Source organism: Aspergillus affinis (assembly GCF_023601865.1).
Source record: "Aspergillus affinis strain CMG 70 chromosome Unknown NODE_78_length_175604_cov_91_438064, whole genome shotgun sequence".
NCBI lineage: Eukaryota > Fungi > Ascomycota > Eurotiomycetes > Eurotiales > Aspergillaceae > Aspergillus > Aspergillus affinis.
This window is the reverse complement of record NW_026515859.1, coordinates 158,848-175,604: the sequence shown is the minus strand read 5'-3', so window position 1 is coordinate 175,604 and position 16,757 is coordinate 158,848. Positions and strand designations below refer to the sequence as shown.

Sequence of the window (16,757 nt, the reverse complement as noted above, 5' to 3'; positions counted from 1 at the left end):
TGTCCACTCCGTACGCAAGCGTTGGCGGACATCTCTTTTAGCTGCAGCTGCGAGCCGTATAATCGGTCGATCCCGCGTCCTCACTGAGCTTATATCAACTCCTCTTATCGCAGCCTCCTTGGCTGCCTTGTCCGCCTTTTCGCTTCCTTCCACCCCGATGTGAGCGGGGATCCAACGCAGTTCAGCATCTTTCAGGCCCTCGTTCCTCAGGGCCCTAATCCTCCCATAGATAGCCTGCAGTGCGTACTGGCCTGATGGCCGGCCAGGGTTGCGCACGGCTTGAATAGCTGCCTGGCTATCTGAGAAGACCGTGATCGGGGTTGGCTTCGCCCGATCCAGGGCCATTCGGGCCCCTTCCAACTCCCCACGTAGACCGTAGAGTTCAGTTCCGTTCCTAGGTGCTTCCTGGCGGTCCTTCCTGCCAAATAGTTCGCATCCAGATCGCTTGGATCTCCTCCCAGACTCTCTGTGCGCGCTCATTCCCCATGATCCTCAGGAAAGCATAATGCGAGAGAACCAACGTACCTCCGACCTTCAACTCCCCAGCGACCTCGCTAATAAAGGTGCGAGTATCCATCCAATGCACACATTCACAGAAGGAAACCAAATCCACCGTCTTAGAACCAAGCGAGCTCTTCTCCCCTGGTTCCTGGAGGAAGGTAAATCTTTTCTCCATCTCCGAGACACTTTTTCCTTGGTGGCCTTCGAGCAACATTTTCCGCGCAATATCGATGTATTTCTCGTTCGGATCGGACGCTGTGACGTGCGCGAATCGGGAGGACAGGCTGGAAGCTACGATGCCGCAATCTGTCCCGTTGTCATGCACGTGTGTCCAGCTAGCTAGAGGCTTCGCGGCGTGGTAGGTGTAGATGCGCTCGTAGAAGGAGGGTGGGTAGAGCGGTCGGTAGGCGAGGTATTGGGTCCAGTTGGACCGGGAGAAGCCGATTTCTGCCGGTTGGAGGGTAGAGGATGTGGGGACAGACATTGAGATGCCTGAGGAGGATTGATTGGGGTTCGATATATATGTGTGTAGGTATGAATGGATGGGGTGACGAGAGTAGAGAGAGGAATGTGATTGTGATGTCTTGTGCGCGGTATATAAAGCTTTTAGCCTCTCTCTGTTTTCATTTTGAAGAATGGAAAGTGGCACATAGAGTGAAGAGATGGAATCTTGGTCTCCAGGCTTCCAACGAATAAAGTGTTGATGGCATCGGAGCCGCCGTGGATACGAGGCTGGACACGAGGGTCGGAGACTTTAGGTGCCTCCTCATGTACGGAGTATAGCCGGGCGATTTCCCCAGGGAGTAGTTTGATCTGTCAGCTGGAAAGATATAGTTCATATACAGAGGTAGGATCCACAAGAAACAAGGCTGACTTGATGATCAGTCGCTGCTACTTTCAGTTAAGCGGGATAGACTAGATGACCGCATCGCCCCGTCGAATATAAAGACGATGGATCCAGGAGATATCGGTAGAACAGCCAATTCTTTTTTTTAAAAAAGGACGGCCAGTGATAACAAAAAGTCAAGTGTTGTGCTCAAACTCGCACACCGCCTCTACCCTGAGGAACAGTGGGAAATTGTGCACAAGAACTGGCGTTTGATGAGGAATCCGAAACCCAAGCCTTCAATGTCTGGCACAAAACCATGAGAAGAGAGTCGAGTGGATAATATTCAAGGAGAAATCATCCCGAAAGATTGAGTAGGACTTGGCAGCTCAGCTATTCATTGAAGAGAGGAAAAGAAGAACGGATAGACAAACGATTCCTCGAAGTCTGTATTCTGGAAAGTCGGTGCGCCTGACCTAGCCATGCTATTACGAATAGAACCATTGGTTTTGAATATTATTCGGGGCATCAAAGTAACAGTTCGGCCGATTTTGCATCACGACAATCCAACAACTACAATTAGAGATTTAAAAGTAAGTATAGAAGTAACAGCATTCTCCAGAGGTACGTCTGCAATGGCGATCCTTACATAGGCTAGAAATCTCTCGGTTCCATGCACCCCCATACTGAGTATGACGAACAACCGATTGTACGCCTGTCAGAACATTCTGAGCTCAAAGCAAAAGCCCCAGGTTCGTAGTTCATACTTGTGACTCTAACATCGATTGATTCCCATCCCCCGGTGACCCGAGCAGAACAGATCTATCACTCATGCGAGCTTAGCTCTAAAACACCTAATATCAATGGAAAATGCTATCTGCTCCTCCAGTCAGGTGTGTATGTAAAATATATCTTGAAGTTTGAGGGCCGAGCTTATTACAATTAGGAATCAATAGTGGAATATGTCCGCAGAATCTGAGAAAATGACAGGATCGGTTTCAACACGAACAGAACTAAGCTGGAAGAGTCGCGCGAACAATCGACATTGTTTTCCACTCTGAATGGCACTTGAGATCGACCATGTGGCGCTTGTCAGTCTTTCGCCCCGTCGGTCTGCGCGCTTAAGGCCGGTATTTCCGACAGGCCCGATATGTCCATCCCGGGACGCATTTAGGGCTCTGGAAATAAGCATGATGATTTATAATTAACCCCCTCGCAATATAAATAGCTACAGACAAGTCCCGAAGATCTCCATACGAAGCGGAAGGTTCATGAAATCGCTTGAAGATCACGTGAAAGGCCTTCTTCGACTCCTGGATAGTTGATCATCTTTATCATCAATCCAATCAATTTATTCATCCTTGGCAGCTTATTCCTTGCACCAGGTATTCCCACAACATCATATAAACAACACTCAAGTATCTATTCCTATCATTGATTCATCCAGCCACCATGACCCAAGAATACGCCAAGGACAAGCCCCAGGGCTTCACAAACCGCATTGTAAAAGTGGCCGTTGTCGGAGTATGTCTTATCCTTGAGATAAGATAATGGGTTCTTTCTAACAGAATAACAGGCTGGCGGCCAAGTCGGAAAGCACGTAACAGAGCACCTGCTCAGGACAGGAAAGCACACCGTGACGGCGATCACCCGGCCGAACAGCACCAACAAGCTCCCAGAGGGTGTCCAGATCGTACGCGTCGACTATAGCGGCGATGATGACTCGGCGCTGGTGGAAGCTCTGCGCGGGCAGCAAGTGTTGATCATCACGATGGCAGTGCTGGCGCCCAGAGACACAACCAAGAAGCTAGTGCGCGCCGCCGCGAAGGCCGGGGTGCCCTATATCCAACCGAACTGGTTCGGCCACGACTCGCAGAACCCGAAACTCCTGGAAGACACCCTTTTCAGCCATCAAGACACCTGCGCCGAGATCGAGAGACTTGGTGTGAGCTCGTACTTGCTCCTGAACTGCAGTTTCTGGTACGAGTTCAGCTTGGGAGGCGGTCCCGATCGATTTGGGTTCGATTTCCAGAACCGGTCGCTGATCCTGTTCGATGATGGAAATGCCCCCATGAATACGAGCACTTGGCCTCAGTGCGGCCGAGCGTTGGCCAGCTTGTTGAGTCTGAAGGAAGTCCCGGACGACGAGACGGATAAGTCGCCTACGCTGTCCCAATTCCGGAACGGTCCCGTCTATATCTCGAGCTTCCGACTCAGCCAGCGCGACATGTTTGAGAGCGTCAAGCGTGTGACCGGCACTACGGATGCCGACTGGACCATTACGCACGAGTCGTCCGAGGAGCGATGGAAGGAGGGTCACGCTGCGGTGATGCAGGGTAACTTTATGGCCGGGTTTGCAAAGCAGTTGTACAGTCGGATGTTCTTCCCCAATGGCGATGCTGATCTGGAATCTAAGTACGAGCTGCAAAACAAGGTCCTTGGATTACCGGTTGAGGATCTGGACGAGTATACTGCGATCGGGGTTCGCATGGGAGAGAACCAGGAGTTGCCTTATTGAGAGAGGGGATGTTGTTCCTGTCCGAGTGCCAGCATATTTCGAAATTTGACATCGTAAATTGACTCTAGAATGTTCACCGTATTACGCAAAAAACCTGGCATTATCATGCAGTCTTGTACCCTATTACTGAAGATCAATTTAACTAGCCCAAAGATAAAAGATCCACGGCTCAATCGTCGGATCCCGGATTATCAGAAGCTTAAAACGCCCAAGAGTGTTACCAGTTAACCTGGCCATTACCCCGGAATTATTCCCAAGTTTCCCAGCAACGGCGCCACCATTCAAACTTTTTTCGTTCCTTAGAGACCCTCGCCCCACGCAAAGGGATTCAAGTAATACTCCCCAATATAATTGTGGACCGCATCCCACCCAGCGTAAGCCATGGTTCCAGTGGCAGGAGTGATGAACATACTCCGCAGACTTTGGATCACCGGCTCCCTGGCCCAAATCTGGTATGTAGCATGCAAAACAGCGTTTACGATTGCCACTCGCGCCGCTATAAATAGTTGTGCCACAATCGCCTGAGATTCGATTGGGAGCCGACGCGACAAGAGATAGTGCAGCAAGCTAGCTCTGTACTCTCGCTGTTTCTCGGCAGAGAAGTTATGCTCCACGAAGTTGTCCATGAACGTGCGCGACGATGAACGGCGCAAGAAAGAGATCGTTGTTTCGAATATGGTTTTTTCTAAGCCCTGAGATGCTTGGAGAGGCTTGATCTTGGCTATTTCTGCATTTACGGTCTGCCCGGAGGTGGCAAGCACTTTATCCAAGAGCGAGATGTCGGAGACTGAGAGGCGGCGGGACTCTTGGTCTGAGTCTGTTGGAGATGGCGTTGATTCCATACTGAAGGCAGTCTTGGGGTCTGGTTGTTCAAAGAAAGAGGTGTAAAACCGGAAGGATAAAGGCTGGAGGGTCAGATTTTGGGGAGGATCGGATGTTGGAGATACCGCTGCTTGAAAAACGATCGGTTCAAAGTGAACAGAGGTTGGAGGCATATATTTGATCGCCAGGGGGAACGTGCAGTTATTTGCGAGCTGTGATAGATACTCTCTGAAGAAGTGCTCCAATGTACTACCAATGACGTAAATTGTTAGTCACATGGTGCATATAGCAAAATGAAAGAACCACTTACCGCTCGACACTAGTTGGTTTACGCGGATTACTCCCAGATCGCACTTCCGGTCTTTGAAGGTATCTCATCTTTCCTCGAAAGCGGATCCGAACGGCCTGATAGACAATGCGAGGAGCAGACAACGCTCCAACGTGCGTCCACCGAGCAATAAAGCCAGCGATTTTACGTCCACTAGCAGACAACGGATCAACAGGGGCACCCCAGGAAGCAAGGCGACTTGTAACCTTGACCTGGCCCTCAGGGGTGTTTGAACTCAGATTGGACTGTAGAGCAGGGCCTGCAAGAGGGTCCATGAACTTAGCAGTCATTCCTCCTCCTACCTTCTCAAAAGGTGAACCGAAGATTAATTTCTCCCAGGACCCTTTGTAGTGCTTGCTTTGGGGCGCAGAAGACAGGAACCGGATAGGAACGGGGCTTGCCTGTTGCTTGGTCATGGCTATTGTGTCCTTGGGCTCGTTCTCCGGGTCGTCGACGGTGAGATCATCACCCGTCACACGGAAGAAAAAGTTGCGTTTCTCGAAGAAAGAGTTATTGATTTCCATGATCATTGCAGTCAGATTCCTTTCCGAGTTGTAGAGATACCAGTAACTGATTGCGCTTTTCTGGAAGCATAGAAAGCGAGGGACGCTGATCAGATATGCATATGGGAACTCCTGTGGATTTTCACCCTGAGCGTGACGGATAGTGAGCTTCTGTACTATACAGATAGGTAACCTCGTACTTACCTGAGATTCCAAAAATTTATGTAGCTTCTCCTCCAAGGAAAGATCACCGCTTCCCCAGTTGAGATAGTAACCCGGATCAATGGTGAACCAGCATTTGTCTCTCTGACTTTCCGAAGCTGGGACAGCATCTATAGAAAGAAGATTCCCGATGCGGCCACGAAGACCAACAGGTATACCAACCATGAAGTAATCGTACCAGTAGTTGTATCGTTCAGTTGCAGGAAACCTGCGTGCATGGGAAAGCCGGGCAGGGAAGAGGAGTGGCTGCCCTAAGAACTTATTTTTTCCATTGGAGTTGTCAAGCAAGACCAAACGTCGCCATAGATAAGCTGCGACGAGCAGCTTCAAAAGAAGACACACATTGCCAACAACCACACTCAATCCAGAGAGGAACAGAAGTTGCTTCCAGTCAGGGTGCAGGTTTTTCAATAATAATGCGGCCGACAGAAACAGGCAATAGTATATGGTCTTCCAAGGCATAATGAACGCTTGTGCTGCAAAACTGAGGGCTGTAATTGACCATGAGTTCGGAAGTTGCGTTTTCAAGGACACAGAGGGGCTCAGGGGGCTTCATATACTGCCATCGGGCATACCGAAATGATCTGGTCGTGCTCGGTTGAACTTCCATTCAAGTCTTCGCCCTGCTACCCAGAACTCACCCAGTCCGCTCAACCAACGAGAGCCACACACCGAGAAGATCTCCATATTTTCGGATCGGAATAGACGAAGGATTCTAGCTCCAATGAGTGTGGTCCTCATGTCGAGGGCAGCCTGTGAGTATGAAATGGAGGGTAGTGGTATGTCTGTTAGAGCGAGGCATTGAAGAATCCAGAAGTGATCTGCACGAGCTGACGTGGGCTATCACGACAGATGCCAAGCATGTAAGGAGAAAGACAAAAAGAGCCTTTAAGAAAGCTTTGGGCATATCCTCGGGAACAACAAAGTTAGCCCTAGATTACTGGTAATCACGTAGCGGTTCATGTGGGTACTATACCATTGAATGGCTTATCTCGCGGATAGTGTCATCCCAGTGACAGGTGGATCCGATGAGGAATGTAGATTATTCAATGCGAACCACGGTGGACGTTTCCTAGGAAAGGCGCATGCAGGATATGTATTCCTCGCATCGACAGCTGTCACCGCCACTAAATGACGTCTTTGCTTTTTTTCCAACCCTTTCTACATCCCCATCTTCCCTTGGAAATCATTAGTCAGCGCTGGCAACCGCCACGCCCTTACATCCCTCAGTCTTTTACGAGGCACAACGGTTATCAATACCTTACATATAGATCCCCTGACACCCTACCAGTCGGTCAGAATTCATAGGCTGAACAAAAACCCGTTCCCTTGTAGCCGCAAATGATCTAGCTTAATATAAATACATACATGATGACAGCGTAGTTAGCCATCATCTCCGCATGTTTCTTGTTTTGGCCAATCGTGCATAATAAAAAAAATGAACATTGATTGTATATGCGACATTTAAACAGACTCATGTTTGATACAGCAGTAGGGTTTATGATTCGTTGCACGGCAAAATCGTCATCTCGCCATCTCCGATCGATTAAGTTTGACCCCTAAGCTAATAATAGAGCCTATCAATATTGCTGTCTCACTGTAACTCTACGTCACTTCTAGTTGTAAGTTACTCCTAAGCCGGTCGCCTATCGAAGATTTCCGGCCGGTTTAGCATCTCACCAAGACATGTGCGTGGAAGAACTCTATGTTTTCTCCTGACTTCATATCGGAATCATCTCCACCCTGCTCTCCTTGCGCACGTCCAATCGGAATAGAAATCTTAGCATGCCACTTTCTAACATTCCGACAGTGGAGAATCTGCAATAAAAATTCGGCCTAATCAGGTAATAGTCTAGACACACTTCAAAGACGAACTTCAGAAGGTTGTCCGACGTCTAAGCAAATGAGTGATCTCTAACCTGTTGGTATACCCAGAACTGTAGCATTAATCGTATACTCTATCCCTTCGAACAAGACAAGAGTTTAGCTTTGCCACACCCAATCCTTTTTGACTCAATCTGCACATGAATAGTGGCGTGCTGACGCAAGGCACTATACCGAGGGATTTTGTAATCTATGACAACAGTTGATTAATTTTTCTGCATCTAATTAGACGAGCCGAAAGATAAAAACCCCATCCATGCTCGAGTGATTTGAACAAATCATCAGAGTACTTTCCTTTAGATGGATAAACTGTTATGACCCATTAAAGACGGGCAATTATCAATCATGACTGATTTGAAGACCCTCCCCTCTAAAAAAGTCGTCATCGTGGGTGCCGGCTTCTCGGGCCTGGCTATGGCATGCCAGCTGAAGCAGAACCTAAGATGTGACGACTTTGTTGTGTACGAGCGAGGGTCAGGATTTGGAGGAACCTGGCGTGCCAACACATGTATGCTATAGTGCCTATCAAGGATTCTTTGAGCTGGAGCTAACAAACCGGTACAAAGACCCTGGATGTGGTGTTGACATCCCAGCCGTGTTCTACAGTTTTTCCTTCGCACCGAATCCTGACTTCACCAATCTGTTTCCCAAACAGAGCGAGGTGCTGAAGTATATCGACGGCGTGGCCTCGCGGTTGAATGTATCCCGACATTTGGTGGGACATACCGACTGGATTGGGGGCCACTGGGACGAAAACACAAAAACCTGGTCTGTCAAACTAAGAGACGTCAATACAAGCCAGGAGTATGTCCAGACCTGTAGTGTACTGATCTCCGCTGTTGGGGCATTGACAAATCCGATGCCTTTCACCGCACCGGGGAAGGACAAGTTCGCCGGAGATATCATTCACACGGCACGATGGGATCACGGCGTCTCTCTCCGCGATAAGAATGTTATTGTCATTGGGAATGGCGGTATGCTTTTCTCCCCTGTTAACAATCCTCCGCTAATAGCGCCGTTAGCCTCGGCCACACAGGTAATACCTACCATAGCAAAAGAAGCTCGCTCGATAACTCAAATAATACGGGTAGGGTCTCGTGTACTACATTCTGACAGCTTAGGCTAATATATTGTTCATAGTCACCACAATATTTCCTTCCCGGTGGTGGAAATACAGATATTACTCCGCTATGGCAGGTGGCGTTTCGATATATCCCGGGTATCCTATTCATGTTGAGGCTTTTGACCTTCTTGTACCTCGAAACCTCGACTCCACAGTTCAATCTTACGGACAACGGTGCAAAAATGAGAAAACAAACATCGGACATCAGCACGTCTTATATCAAAGAAAGTGCACCGGGTAAGAACACCACGATCGAATCAGTCAGTCGTCGAATGCAGCTAAGATTGGAACTGGAACGACAGCAAAATACTGGCCCTTGTTGATGCCTAAGGCTGAAGTCGGATGCAAGGTACACACTCCCTCGTGACCTGTATAGATATGACAATACTAATAAAATAATTACAGAGAAGAGTCTTTGACCATGCTGGCTACGTGCCCAGTTTGCAGCGTGATAATGTTCACCTTACCAATGATCCTGTCGAGTCCCTTGACGAACATTCTATCTCAACCAAATCGGGCACAAAATACCCTGCCGATGTGATAGTACGAACTGGTCCCTATAAGATCTTTTCCTCCATACAGATCATCTTATCTAATTATTGGATGAACAGATTCTTGCCAATGGTTTCTCCTTGACTCAACACGACGCGCATCTGCAAGGTCGCCACGGACGCAGCCGGACCGACCACTGGAACGAAATGGGCTACATCGAAGCATTCAATACCGTCGGCATGTCAGGATTCCCCAACTTCTTCTACATTCTGGGCCCAAATTCCGGACGTGGGCATACCTCTGCCGTCCACTCTATTGAGAGGTAACCGCCCGACTAAGATAAATGATAGCAAAGGCTTTAGTCCAGCTAACTTAGAAACCAAAGTTACGCGGTTCTCATAACCCGAGTAATCAAACCCATCATCTCTGGATCAGCGCTCTGTGTAGAGCCAAGACTCGAGAGTGAGAAATCCTACAACGAAAAGCTGCAAGATAAGTTGTCTAAAACTGTATTCACGAACTCCTGCAATAGCGTGAGTCAATCAGCACTCCCTTTCATAGATTTTTTTTCAAGGAAAAGGCTAACAGATCACAAGTGGTACATTGATAGCAAAACTGGCCGCAACTGGGTGGTCTATCCCTGGAGCTCATTCTACATGTGGTGGACGACTCAAATCGCTGGATTAGAGGACTGGTCCTATGAGGTTAGTCTCCCGTCGGCAACAATTCGGTTACCCACCAGCTTTATGTTAGAGGAAAACCGGATTGCTGACTTTAAGTTACAGTTCTCCACGAAGCCCAAGGGAAGAGATTCTGCCTTCATCATGCTCATTGCTGCTTTGGCACTTTTGCTCGCTTTCGGCCTCTGGCTGTACGGACTTCAGCCGCTGACTGGTACCGGACTGGAACCGGATGAGTGGATCTCACAGATCCCGACTCACATGTCACTTGGGTCATTGTATGCGAAGGTCATCTGAGATGATTGATAGCCTGGTGATTTTCTAGGTCATTTTTTTGGGGTTACCCTTGCCGAAATTGAAGGCCATGATGTTATTGCATGGAGATGTTAAATGGGACATGGTATGATATTTTGCGAGATAAAATAAAGAGAAGAAGGAAAAGAAACACAGAGAGAGCACTGTCACTTAGAGGAGAAGTATATTATGTTAGAATAAACAATGGAATCTCAATCATCTATCTAAAATTGCTTTGGCTTTTGGACGCAGTCTCAAAGTACTTGTCACGTATATATTATTCAAAACTCCAGGTAGCGTGGTTTTAAAATTAATAATGCTATCTTTAAATGAAGAGTATGGAATCATTCCGAATGTAATTATAATCAAAATTTTAGTATTTGATTGTTGGAAACGCTCAAGTGTAAATTTTGCTTGGCAACTTCGGGTCATTAAAAGCCGGCTAAGGTAACCTAACTCACATTGCTTAGATCAAGAATGACGATTATTAAAAAACCAAAAAAAAACCCCCAAGAAACAAAAAAGAGGACAAGGAGTGTAAAGAATTTCAAATAATGCCCGAGCGGGTACTAGAGTTCTTACGACGTTTAACGTCAAATCCAGATTTGTGGGCCCAGTATCAACCACAACAAAGCATTTAGTGAAGAGAACAATGATGCGCGTGGAAGTGACTCGTTAATGAAGGAAACAAGAGAAAATTCAGTGAAACTGAAAGGCGCTAGACCAGATAAAAATTCATAGTATTTGCCGCAATATAGATCGAATCTATAAAATTATCTATAGTTAAAAGGCAGAAAACAAAATCACAACATGGAAATTCGCTTATGTCATTCTCGCTTGCTGTGGAAATCATGTTCAAAGCAGAAAACAGGGGCGATGTATCAGTCTCTCTCCTACCCAAAATGAAGAGGTGTTCCGCGTATATATAACAATCTCTTCGCTGTCAATATTTGATATCAATGGATATAGTGATAGCGATTTGTAGTGCGACTAGGTTTGCACATATTGACTAATGCAAATCCTCGCTCATCAGTTGCAGGTTGCACCGATAAAGCACATTTAGTCCAAGCGAAGGGTTCCGTCGCGCTGCTCAGCCTTGTCGAGAGCATCCGTCACGCGAGAACCATCGCCCTCGTAAAGGACAGAGTCGTAAACAGTGGCACCGACAATGCAGCCAACAATCGGGGCAAATATTGGCACCACAAAATAGTAGTTGGCCGCGCTAAAGACCTCTCTTCCATACACGATGGCAGAGAAAAGTCTGGGGCCGAGATCTCTAGCTGGGTTGATAGCCTGGAATGTAATCAGCTTGCCGGAATCTCAGATCGGGATTAACCAAGGCGCATCACTTACGTAGCCAGTCTGCCAGCCCAAGGCGGCACCGATGGCGGTCATAAGCAAGAACACGGAAATCTGCTGGGATTGGAACCGAGCGCCATTCGCCGGATCCGAGATACTCAGGGACCCAAACATCAGAACCGCAGCACCGATCCATTCCGAGAATGCGGCCTCCCAGTTCGATGAATAATGCGCGGCCGGATAAGTCGAGAAAATGCCGGCAGAGTGGTGACCAGTGGGACTCAAAATCGATCCTCCGGGGATAGTATACTCAGGATCCCAAGCTTCAATGGCGGAACGATAATTTATGTACACCAAAGCGGCACCGACAAAACCTCCCAGGACCTGGGCGAAGATTTTACCCGGCAGCTTTTTCCATTGACCGGGCGTGGGACGAACAAGGGCCAGACAGATGGTGACGGCCGGATTGATGGTGGGACCGGGGTCAGAAAGGTACCCAGAAATGCAGACGGCTGCGGCCCAAGCGATGTTGATCGACAGCCAGGTGCCATATTGATAATCGGACAAGAGACACTGGGCGACCACGCCGTCTCCGATCACGATCAGGAGAGCTGTGCCGAGAAACTCTGCAACATATGGCTTCAGATCTCTCCTTGAGAAGGCAAATCTGCGAATAAACGACATGATATCCCGGTTCCGGCGAGAGGACGGCGTGCGAAGGGGGGGTGGATTGTTGTTGACCAGGAGGAGCGAGATAACTTGATAAGATCATAACACCCTCCCTCACCGCCTCCTAGCGCTGGCTGACTCAGCTGTTAAGGTGTGGCTGGGCGCCACTGTGGGGTTTCCCGGGTTACCGAATTGGGTAGTCCGCGGCTTTGCTACACAATATACTCCGGAGTAAACACAGGTAGATAGCATCACTGGGAAGGATAAATTGACAACCGATTCGGAAAGAACCAGTGTCCATACATAGAATAATACAGTACCTACACCTTCTCCAAATCTATTGCATTCCATCTATTCAGCGCCTCAGAATGAGAAACAAAGATTCGGGACGACGCTTGACTAATTAAGATGAGTTGTGAAGTTGTGCCCTCCTAGATCAACTGGGACATCTGGAAAATCACCTCATACCGTACACGGCTCTGTGGGAAGTTCCATGATGTTCTCATCTCAACCGCAGAGCCGGAAAATATGGGAGTTGTATTAGATAATGGAGCTTCAGTACTAGAACATACAAGTCAATTGTCAAAATGAATCATCGCACATGGCCACTGCTGTTTATTGCATGTCCCTCAGCTTAGTTACACAGTACCTGAATCTGCGCCATCAGAAGCGCTCGAGTTCCATGTAGCTAGACTCGATAATCAGACCAATAGACTCTTCAATATGAGTCGGCTATGTGTCCTGGGCTCGGGGGATATCATAGAAATTGTAAGCCCCGTGTTAAATCTCAAGTCTTTCCCGCATAGTTCCTGTTAAATGATATACATCCTGGAGATCAACCCTGGGATCAGGAACATACCATGAACTTCTTTTCGAAGCGGGGATTTATTACATTATATAGGCTTTTCCCTCGATTATTCAAAACAAATTACTGAACCTAATCAGTACCCGACCTACACATACAAGTAATTATCACGCAAACAGAAAATGTATTGTGCCTCTCTATCAACACCAGGATAACCCTCCTTTGGTCAGCGCCGAAATTTGTGAGTATCAAGACAATAGACCTCCACAGAGGCTTGAACCTACACACATATTTTTCCTTTCAAGGCTGGCCCAGACGAGCTTGAATTCTACTTGTGATATCCTCTGAAAAACCAAACCCTGAAAATGAGTAATTCACAGGCGCCTCCTCGAGCCTTTAACTCCAACACTCGATATGTTTGGAATGAGCATGTACCCATCAGAGTTCGCGCCAGGGACTCAAACGTTGTCTATTGATACATGTTCGTGCACATCTGGTCGGGAAGCTACGGTGCTTTGGAACTTCTTCGCATATTGATTCAGGCTGTCGACCACAGAACCGCAATGATAACTGACAAGGAAGATTTGCCGTGGTATGGCGGGATATACTGGATCGCTCCATTCTACACCTACAAAGCAGTTGATAGAAACATCAACGGGATATATGCCAGGTTTCGCGGGGAGATGTACGATACTTACAAGGAATGGCGGAGAACGGGCTACGGCTACAACGTAGGCCCGCCCCGCCACTTCCGGCCTCTGCGCCGGCAGGAACACCATGGGCAGGCTAATATTCCGGGCGAGTATCAAGCACAACGCAGTCGACCTCCACGGCATCAACATCGAGGATATCACCGTGACTGGTATTTTCGCCATAATCATCAATCCGGGGGCAGATATGATGATAGATATGACTGACCCGATTTATGGTTATCATCCAGAGTAGGACGATGAATAGGCCCAACTTATAACGGGAGGAGACTCAGGGCAAAAGAAAAGATGCAAAAGAAACTTTTGGTTAGCTGCAAATTCAAATGATACCGTGGACAGAACGTACCTGTCCCTATAGAAGATGCAAGTGTAAGTCTTTCTATATGAAGGGTGAATTTCACTATGTCAACTTAGCAAAATTTCGAGTTGAATTAGAACACAAGATGATGGATAAAGCGACAGCAATAGGCCTTTACATCGTTTTAATAAGACTTTTAATAAGGCACTTTGTCAGCAGTTCTCTGAACTAACTAACTATAAGGTAACAGTTGACCTGGGTGGTGTAAATAAATACCAATCTTGACCCCCATACATGCGTCATTCAGACATCACTTCCTCTACATGATTTCATCCAGTTAAGAATGCGTTATAGAATCTCAAAAGTAACATTAAAAAAACATGATTTAATTACGAAGAAGCTCTGAGTGTAGGAAGCTCTATTAGTTGTATGATTTGTGGTTTATAGATGGTGTGAAAAGGGTGTCTCAGTTTGCATGACGGGTTCATTGCGTCAATCACTACTCCGTGCTTTCATTTGAAAGATAGTTACAAATAAGGGTCCTAAACATGCCCTTGAAAAGCGATCATATTCCCCGTGTGATTAATTCTGCTCTGGGTTTGGCTAGGAATAGCTCAGTCGACTGTTGATTGCTTGACATAGACATACATACCTAGTAGCCTGGTCAATGCCTCTACGGTCACCGAACCATTATAGGAGCCGTATAGATTACAATACCTGGTCCAATTGACGACCCCTACTCTCTGTATCCGTATTACTATGGTCAGCATTTCACATGTAGCGAAAAAACTCGTATCACTGTGTTATCATTCCACCCTCTGGAGCGGCTTATTATTGGCCACTAGAATCGACTAAGCAAAAGAGACTGGGACTCTTGGTAGACCACGGATCAATAGGACACTAGCTTCTTATTAGCTGAATTCGCTAGCATTCTGAGAGCCTTACGCCTTGTGACGGCGGTCAAAAAGGTGACACTATTTCAGCTCTACTCATGCCCCTGAGAGTGTGTTACAATCCAAGAACCACCGTAAAGTGGGATTTCTTTTCGTAATTTTTCCTTCATAAAAAATTCCCCTAAACTCCTTAAATCAATATATCTTTATAAATCGCGACCAAGGAAAATCATTTGTTTACCCATGCCGACCTGCACATACTCTAGAAATGGGGCGGAGTCTATGCTGAACTTTTGATGAGTCGCACTCAATACACTACCGATGCATTGGCAGAAAGGGATGATACCCAGGCGGCTCGCCGGCACCAATACAGCCACACGGTTTGACGGTTCAATTGACTACAATTCGACTAAAATAGACGGACCCTGGCTAACAAGGGTCTTGCCAGGGACATGTCAGCACAGGCCTATCAGCCCGAGCTTCTAACCGCCAGACAGCAAGGCCACCCTAGGGGTTTTGAAGGACACTGAAACAACATCATCTCTTCGGAAATTTTTTGCAACCCTTTCTGACTTCTCAACTTCGTTCTTCAATGTTCTTAACCTCACAAAATGAGCGACTCATACAAGGAGGTAATCACACACGATGGGAAGGAGGTGGTTCATGAGGGGATACAAGTCGTTCAGCCGGTTCCTCCTGGACTCGAGTCCGTTCCTAATGGATACCCTCCAGCTAAAAAGCAACAACCACAGCGCAAATTAATCATTGGAATAGTGGCAGCGGTCGCCATTGTCGTAATCGGCCTGGCTGTCGGCTTGGGAGTTGCCCTTACAAGTATGTTCTTTCGCTCTACTGGGATAAATATCCTTTTTTTCTGACCGTTAAGGACCACATTCTACCCCCTCATCGTCATCAGATCAACCAACTTCCACGGACTCAGGCGCAGGATTCACCTCGTCTGCATCATCATCGTCCACACCAGAACCATCTACGTCCACGTCAAATCCGACATCGACAACGTCAACTGCGTCAGGGACTAAAAACGCATCTCCCACCTCTATAGCCGACAAATACACATGCCCAGGCGTGAACAACACGGAGATCCATAAAGGTTCCGACAGCTATCATGTTTTCTGCGACGCGGACATTCACGCCACCAACAAAAAAGACTTATCTTCCACGGTGCAGAAAACGTTTGCGGAATGTCTGGGGCTCTGTGATTCGATGAATAATTACCAGAAACGCGCAGATGTCGCTCTTACGTGGAATTTTGAAGGTACAGGGCAGCAGCACCCAGGCACTTGCTGGTGTGTGACGGGCTCAAACAAGAAGGTTATATCGAACCCGGGGAATATTGTGGCGGTTCTCGCAACAGAGAACTTCGTGATTGATTTAGAATGAAACGTATTTAAATCTCATATATCCACCTCAGCCCGGAATTAGGGCAATTCAACAAGGTATGTAAGAAATTCACAAAATGCTATTGATAATGGCTCTCTAAGTGTCCGCTGACCTGTACGATGACCTGTCCGAGAAGAGGATGCTAATGGTATACTACGCTAAACTGTTGGAGTAATACGATGTGAGAGATTCAGAAACCTGAATCAAACTACGTCACGTCTTGCGAGAGGACATGTTTCTTCCAGCTGGCGCAGGTGGCGTTGAGGGTGTCATAGCGATATAAAATTTCCAATTGTCGCCCATTCCTCATGGACCAGGGGCTTCAGTCGAAGTTACCATGGCATGTATTCCCGAAGCCAAGCGCCGAGTAAACATAAATACATTATGAGGACTTCCTGTCCCTCGTCTTCCGAATGAGATCGATTTCTTTGTTATTTTCTTGTCGGCATCCCAGCGTCTTCTGACTGACAAAATTAGATTGGTTTCTTT

At 47.3% G+C, this 16,757-nt stretch overlaps 6 protein-coding genes across 6 annotated transcripts; 3 read left to right on the top strand and 3 right to left on the bottom strand.

Annotated features, from left to right (window-relative positions):
- On the bottom strand, positions 1 to 985 carry KD926_010225 (uncharacterized protein; the record flags this gene model as incomplete). Its single annotated transcript, XM_053102749.1, has 2 exons — positions 1 to 466; positions 522 to 985. Coding segments are annotated over 2 exons (846 nt in total), but the record flags the coding sequence as incomplete, so codon positions are not given.
- Positions 986 to 2,779: 1,794 nt separating this feature from the next.
- On the top strand, positions 2,780 to 3,845 carry KD926_010224 (aromatic alcohol reductase; the record flags this gene model as incomplete). Its single annotated transcript, XM_053102748.1, has 2 exons — positions 2,780 to 2,851; positions 2,904 to 3,845. 2 exons carry the CDS (start codon positions 2,780 to 2,782, stop codon positions 3,843 to 3,845), a joined length of 1,014 nt encoding a protein of 337 aa, XP_052953872.1.
- Positions 3,846 to 4,144: 299 nt separating this feature from the next.
- Positions 4,145 to 6,461, bottom strand: KD926_010223 (uncharacterized protein; the record flags this gene model as incomplete). The annotated part of the gene is made up of 4 exons (XM_053102747.1): positions 4,145 to 4,916; positions 4,978 to 5,645; positions 5,703 to 6,211; positions 6,296 to 6,461. The coding sequence occupies 4 exons, from the start codon at positions 6,459 to 6,461 to the stop codon at positions 4,145 to 4,147; spliced, it is 2,115 nt and encodes a 704-aa protein (XP_052953871.1).
- Positions 6,462 to 7,949: 1,488 nt separating this feature from the next.
- On the top strand, positions 7,950 to 10,196 carry KD926_010222 (flavin-containing monooxygenase; the record flags this gene model as incomplete). Its single annotated transcript, XM_053102746.1, has 9 exons — positions 7,950 to 8,112; positions 8,171 to 8,640; positions 8,745 to 8,964; positions 9,030 to 9,076; positions 9,133 to 9,270; positions 9,339 to 9,541; positions 9,605 to 9,752; positions 9,816 to 9,923; positions 10,005 to 10,196. The coding sequence occupies 9 exons, from the start codon at positions 7,950 to 7,952 to the stop codon at positions 10,194 to 10,196; spliced, it is 1,689 nt and encodes a 562-aa protein (XP_052953870.1).
- A 1,056-nt stretch (positions 10,197 to 11,252) lies between these two features.
- KD926_010221 (putative glycerol uptake facilitator) lies at positions 11,253 to 12,176 on the bottom strand (the record flags this gene model as incomplete). The annotated part of the gene is made up of 2 exons (XM_053102744.1): positions 11,253 to 11,486; positions 11,547 to 12,176. The coding sequence occupies 2 exons, from the start codon at positions 12,174 to 12,176 to the stop codon at positions 11,253 to 11,255; spliced, it is 864 nt and encodes a 287-aa protein (XP_052953869.1).
- A 3,302-nt stretch (positions 12,177 to 15,478) lies between these two features.
- Positions 15,479 to 16,268, top strand: KD926_010220 (uncharacterized protein; the record flags this gene model as incomplete). Its single annotated transcript, XM_053102743.1, has 2 exons — positions 15,479 to 15,701; positions 15,754 to 16,268. The coding sequence occupies 2 exons, from the start codon at positions 15,479 to 15,481 to the stop codon at positions 16,266 to 16,268; spliced, it is 738 nt and encodes a 245-aa protein (XP_052953868.1).
- Between the last annotated feature and the right edge of the window lie 489 nt (positions 16,269 to 16,757).